This window comes from Polyodon spathula, chromosome 17, assembly GCF_017654505.1.
Source record: "Polyodon spathula isolate WHYD16114869_AA chromosome 17, ASM1765450v1, whole genome shotgun sequence".
NCBI lineage: Eukaryota > Metazoa > Chordata > Actinopteri > Acipenseriformes > Polyodontidae > Polyodon > Polyodon spathula.
This window is the reverse complement of record NC_054550.1, coordinates 21,968,794-21,974,793: the sequence shown is the minus strand read 5'-3', so window position 1 is coordinate 21,974,793 and position 6,000 is coordinate 21,968,794. Positions and strand designations below refer to the sequence as shown.

General features: G+C 36.0%; 1 protein-coding gene across 1 annotated transcript in view; it reads right to left on the bottom strand.

The window, feature by feature from the left end:
• Nucleotides 1-2,901: 2,901 nt before the first annotated feature.
• Nucleotides 2,902-6,000, bottom strand: part of LOC121329844 (RNA polymerase-associated protein RTF1 homolog) — a 33,307-nt gene continuing 30,208 nt past the window's right edge. The window contains exons 17-18 of the mRNA XM_041275755.1: nt 5,010-5,121; nt 2,902-3,987 (exon numbers count right to left, since the gene is read on the bottom strand). Coding sequence (XP_041131689.1) covers nt 3,881-3,987; nt 5,010-5,121 — 219 coding nt within the window. The 3' untranslated portion in view covers nt 2,902-3,880. The remainder of the gene's footprint in view (nt 3,988-5,009; nt 5,122-6,000) is intronic.

The window sequence follows — 6,000 nt, the reverse complement described above, 5'->3', positions numbered from 1 at the left end:
GACTATGTGTCTGCTTTACTTTGCATTAATGTTCCTTACAATTTAGTGTAAATTTTACTCAATTGATTCCATCTTTACTAATAAATACCAGTGACTGAAAGCTCTCTTTTTTTTTAACAGCAATTTTTGGGCTACATATATAAAGATTTCGAGTAATGTGAGTGAGTAGCCTAAGTAGAGCACACATGCAATTGTTGTTTAATCATAAAAGTGCTTTTAAAAGAAGTACAGTAGTTTAAAGTGTTATGGAACAAGCTTTAGAACACAAAGAATTACTTTACCTAGCTTTCTCCTTTTTTGAATATATTCCTGCAATATATTTTTCAATAGAATTGTGTTTTGTTTTACTCTTATTAACATATCACTGATGATAAATCTGTTTTGGCCAGTTATTTTAGTTTCACATCGGTTATGCATTGGGTCTTCCCATCAAAATCTTTTCTGAATTCATAACATCAGCTGCTAAAATCCAACCTGTTAGATCAGAAACATTTAATTGGTTTCCCCAACTCCTCTCTCCAAGTTCAGCAGGAACAGGTTTATGAATATGCATGACAAGCCCCATATAATGTAAATAAATAAATAAATACAGACATCACTTTGGTAAGAACAAGTAATAAAACCTTAAATATGAACTCTATATGCTAAGCAACACAACAGCGTTTAGATGGACAGCAGAGTCCGCTGCCTAGGCTACAAAGAGTTCTGCGTGACACTATCGTATGCACATTGCGAGTACAATATAAATATCCATTGGTTGGAGGTATGCGCCCTGTACATCTTGCATCGGGCAGGGGTCTGCAAAATGTTGCGATTAATTAACCTGTGCTTGAGTGAGCCGGTAGGAGAGCTAAACCAATCCAAGTGTGGCCTTTGCATGTTAGCTTTGAGATGTCAAACTGTGCTCTGCCCAGGAATTGTTAAGTGCCTGACTTCAACAACTGTCCATGACATTTATTTGTAGTTACGTGTTGTGAAATACAGTTGTAACTGATATGAAAAATTAAGAAACATGGACAAAAAAGGAGCTTGCTCAGCAGGCAGGTGTTGCCAAGCTCACAAGGCTTGACCATTCCCTTCTACATCACATATTGTATTGTTCAAAGTATTAAAATGAATCCAAACACTGCATTGTCGAATTCCTACCATTCACCCTTCATTCATTAATAACTAAAAGGCAAGAACCTGGAAAAATGAAAACACATATCTAGGAGCAAAACACAGATAATGCCCCAAACAACTTTAATAGCTGAATTATAGTGTGAGCTATTACACAGAGGTTGCCCCCACCACAACTTTGAAATTACGCTGAAGGCTTCCACAAAGGACATCCCTGAGATAAACCATTTTACAGTTAATCAATGTCTTTGTCATAACTCAAACTCTTTTCTACCTTTGGTTGTGCGGATGCCGTAACATATTGTCCTACTAACGGTAAAATTACCTTAAGTATTTTAAAATTGATTTAACTATTGAATTACTCTTTTTTTAACCTGAACATAATTTCGCAAGATATATACTTTATATCACACACATATATATATATATATATATATATATATATATATATATATATATATATATATATATATATATATATATATATATAAATGTATTTATTTTCGAGTAGGAGACCATTATCTATTCAGGGATATCATGATATTTAAAAAGTTCCTGAGTAAATTGGGCATCAAAAGCCCAAACACCGATCATTCTGCATTTCTTTATCTGTTCGAATGCTAGCCACCATGCTGGCCCTGTGTTGCCAATAACAATGCAAGAAATGCTGCAGCAGAATTGCAGATACAGTAAGATTTCAATTATCCACACAGGCTGGGGGGATGCCAGTGTGGAAACCTGAAAAATACTTAATTGGATAACAAGTAGTTTACCACTGTGATGAAACCTTAAGTGGGGCTAAAACCAAAGAGAATGTGTCAGCACACATGGGTTAATAAATGGGGCAGTGGGTGATAACAGCATTCTGTACTGTACATCTGTAGTCTTGGGTAACAGGGCGGGATTATTTTCAAATCTTGGGAGTTTCCAATGTTCATAAAACAGAGGAAAATATCTCTTCTGCTGAAAGTGAAAATTTCACTTCTCAAATTCTTCCTCACAAAGAAAATCACTCAAACTACACAGAATTGGTTACTGTATTAAAATCACTATTACAAGCAGCATTAAGGCCAGCAGTAGTAGCAGAAAGGTGTTAAAATGCAAGCCACTGAAGAAATAGGGTAGATGGTAGGTGCAGTTTTATAATTATTTTTACTAAAGTTTTACCACAGCCACAAAACTGCGGTTGTATGGATTTCTGGTTAATTAATTGGGCCTCTTATGATTAAAGTTTCTCAGACAAAACACTGATTTTTTTAACATCGCAATGGCACATTAATGCATGATTATGTATAACAAATAATCAAAGTTGTACATTAAACACATCAAAACAACACTGTCTGGATCCTACTATATATTAGAATTGTACTCAAAAGGCTGGGATCCTCTTAATATTCCTGCAATGCAGGTGCAGCATTCTTTTAAACTTGATAGAAGTGTTCCATTTGTGACCTAAACTGTTGCAGGGTATACCTAACCACTGCAGAAGATGGAAATGACGGCTCCTTTTAAAAGAACACGACCATGTGATGGGCGGGTGGCAACATGTATGGTCATATCCCTAAGGATTTCACATTCCATGTTGCAATTACATTCATATGATCAATACATATGTCGTTTTGCCATGCTAGTGGCCGTTACTTTAAACAATCAACCTTTATATAAATATGCTTTTGGGGATTTGTTAAATGGACCTAGTTTTGATGCAAAAGCTACATATAAACTTTTTTTTTTTTAAAAAAACACCTTTATAAAGTTGTGATAAAGCAAACAAACAAATGCATGAAAGTTTTTTTTTATTTTTTTATTTTTGGAGTAGCACCCATCAGAATTGCATATTTACAAGGTATGCCACATCTACAAGTAAATGATCTAGTGTACGGAGGTATATCTTAATTCGCATGTAAATATACAACTCTTGAACATTCAATTTTTATTTCTTTTATATAAAAAAGTGGACCATCACTGTACAGCACTACTTCTAAAAATGTTATTCTTGTTTCCGAATGTAGAAATGACTGGAGCAGTGGTATTCACTTCTGGCTCTGGCAACCTAGTCCAGGATTTTGTTCCAACCATGACCTTAAAATACAGAGCTGAAGCTGCACTGAGACTTTGGACTTCAATGAAGTGTTTAAAAGACCTGGTTAGAACAAGGTCCTGGATTGAAAAGGACTGGACCAGTCACATGCAAGTACCACTCTACTACAGGATACCCTTGTGACCTCCGTAAGACACAGGTCTCAACTACAAATCAGGATGTTCAAGCAGTTCTGTTGGGTGCTACAATTGACATCTAGTATCCATAATGCAGGTTTTTTTTTTTTTTTTTTTACAGCAAGAAGGTGCTGTAGGCAAGAATCCAACAAAGAAATGACACATAAAAACATACCTATCACATTCTAAGTTAGACCACTTGACTTCCATTTAAAACAGGTTCTTGGTTAAACCTTAAAACATTACTTCTGTGAAGTTGGAGGTGTTTCGTTGGTCAATTTTGATGTACTGTGCTATGCAATACAGAAACAATGCAAGGACCAAAAAAAAAAAAAAAAAAAAAGTGCAACTCTGCACAAAGTATGCAAATAGACATTTTTTCTATATTAAAAAAAAAATAAAAAAGCACAGGTGTATCCTTTACATCAACAAGAGTCTGTTCTCTCCCAGGTGGACAGAAAGTCCATGATGTAGTCCACAATGTATGACTGAGGTCCCAGCCCAATGACCAACACATGCAAGGTAAACTGCAGACTGTTCAGGCTCAGATCAGCCCCCTCCTCTTCTTGTAATCCTCCAAATTGAGTGACCTCCTTGGTGCACCATGCTTTACTTGTGGTATGTTGGAACTCACAGACAAGGATTTAGCTTCTGTGGAGGGAAAAATACTATAAAACAGGACTTTATACAAAATCAGTACCCCTAAGAACATCCAATTTAAAACAAGGAGTATGCACAAAATATTTGTAGGCCTTTGAATAAGGCTTTCCATTGAGGAAACATTTAAGCCTTTTTTTTTTTTTTTTTTACACAATGTGTTCAATTACAATGCATCACCCCCCATATATTTTTACCTTTATTTAAATCATGCTATACTCTTATCCATATCGTAAAAATGCCAAGTCAAAGTGCATTCACCAAAAGCACCACCTAATATGTGCAGCAATGAAGGCTAAACATAAAATACAAGGACATCCACCACAATTATGTCTACTTCATTTAACCCAGGTGTATCGTTAGTGCTGCACAAGACAAAGCCAATTATTCAGTTCCAGCTCTCTACAGGCAGGGGTCAGCGGTGTTGATTGGGCTCAGTTACCATTCCAAGTGAAACAAAGTGAAGAAACAACTGCTCAGATTTGTCAGGACTGCTGCTTTTCTTGCACTACACAAATCCAAGCAGCTGTTTCTTCGGTTGTTAAAATTAGCCCAATCAACACAAATAACCCTCACCTGATTTCTGTGAAGAGTTAATTCCGAATAAATCACTGTGCGGCGTTAAATGAATATTCTAGATCTGGAACCACAAAATGCAAGAAAGTAACAAAGGCAGCACAACAGGACTAAGATTGCACCTTGAAACAGCCTGCAATAAGCTCTGTACTACACTCTGCTAATTCACTTCAAGAAAACAGAATTAAGATACCACATTAAAACATCTTTGGATGATAGAAATAATGCAGTGGGTGAGAACAGAAGCAAGCTGAAAAAAACTTGTGGCTGGTGTGCATGAACATTACATTTACAATTTGTTTACAATGTTTCAGCCCCACTGAGAAGGTTTACATCCTAGATTTCCAGGGCAGACACATGCTGGTCATGAATTGAAAATGTAATTAAAGATATAGAAACAACAACAAAAAATGCAAGTTTTAAACCGGATCTCTTCTCACCTGTGTTTGGAACCTGAAGGTCAATCTTGACGTCAAAATCATGAACTTTGAAAAGATCCTCAGATAGGTCACTACTGGTTTTGGCAACATCTTTATCCTTACAACCGAGACCCTGAAGGAGTATCAAGCAACACATAACAAATATTGCAAAGCAAATGGCAAATGATTTTTAAAAAAAAAAAAAAAATCATGTCCTAAGATACATTTAACAGCTTTAAAAATTATTAATTTCATTATTTAAAACAAAATTAAAGAGTTTCCCTACCACCTTCCCAAGGGCCTGCACAAAAAATTACAAAAATGATTCTACACTCATACCATATACAAAATGCAAAGTAACAATGACAACATAAATCTAGGAAATCACATCCTTTATTTCATGATCTGTGGACAGGTTTAATCTATAAACTTGAACGGTGTCTCATTTAATAGAATTAAGACTTGAAGCCAAATAAATAAAATAAAACACATTTTGGCGATACACTTTGCCCCGTCCTTTTCCGTCTGTTAGTGCAAGTGGTCAGTATACCTGTTGGGTCTCATTTGCTCCTTGGAGTTGAGCGATTTCAATGACAGTGTAGACGGGGTTCATTACCTCTCAAACTAACCAGGTAAAAGGTTTATTTGAAATGCACGCACTGTCGAACCCATTACAAAAGGGAACAGCAAGTAGTGAAGGAGTGAGGGAGCAAGTGAGGCTTTTTCCAAACAATTTTCTATTTAAAAAATAAATTAGGATGTGCAAAAACTTCTGGAACATGTCTTCGTTAATTCCGCCAGCGCCCAACTCATATGTTGCTGTGTTTATTCAAAATCGAGAACCTTGGCCTCTTGAAACCACAACACTCTGAACTTTCATTCTTACAAAGTTTACAATCTCGGTCATCGTAACGCAAATCAAACCCTAGCACTGAATTCAGTAATTTTAACTTGGATGTGTTTATTGTTTCGCTGGCATTTCAAAACACATTAACTATGGTTGGAAGCTACC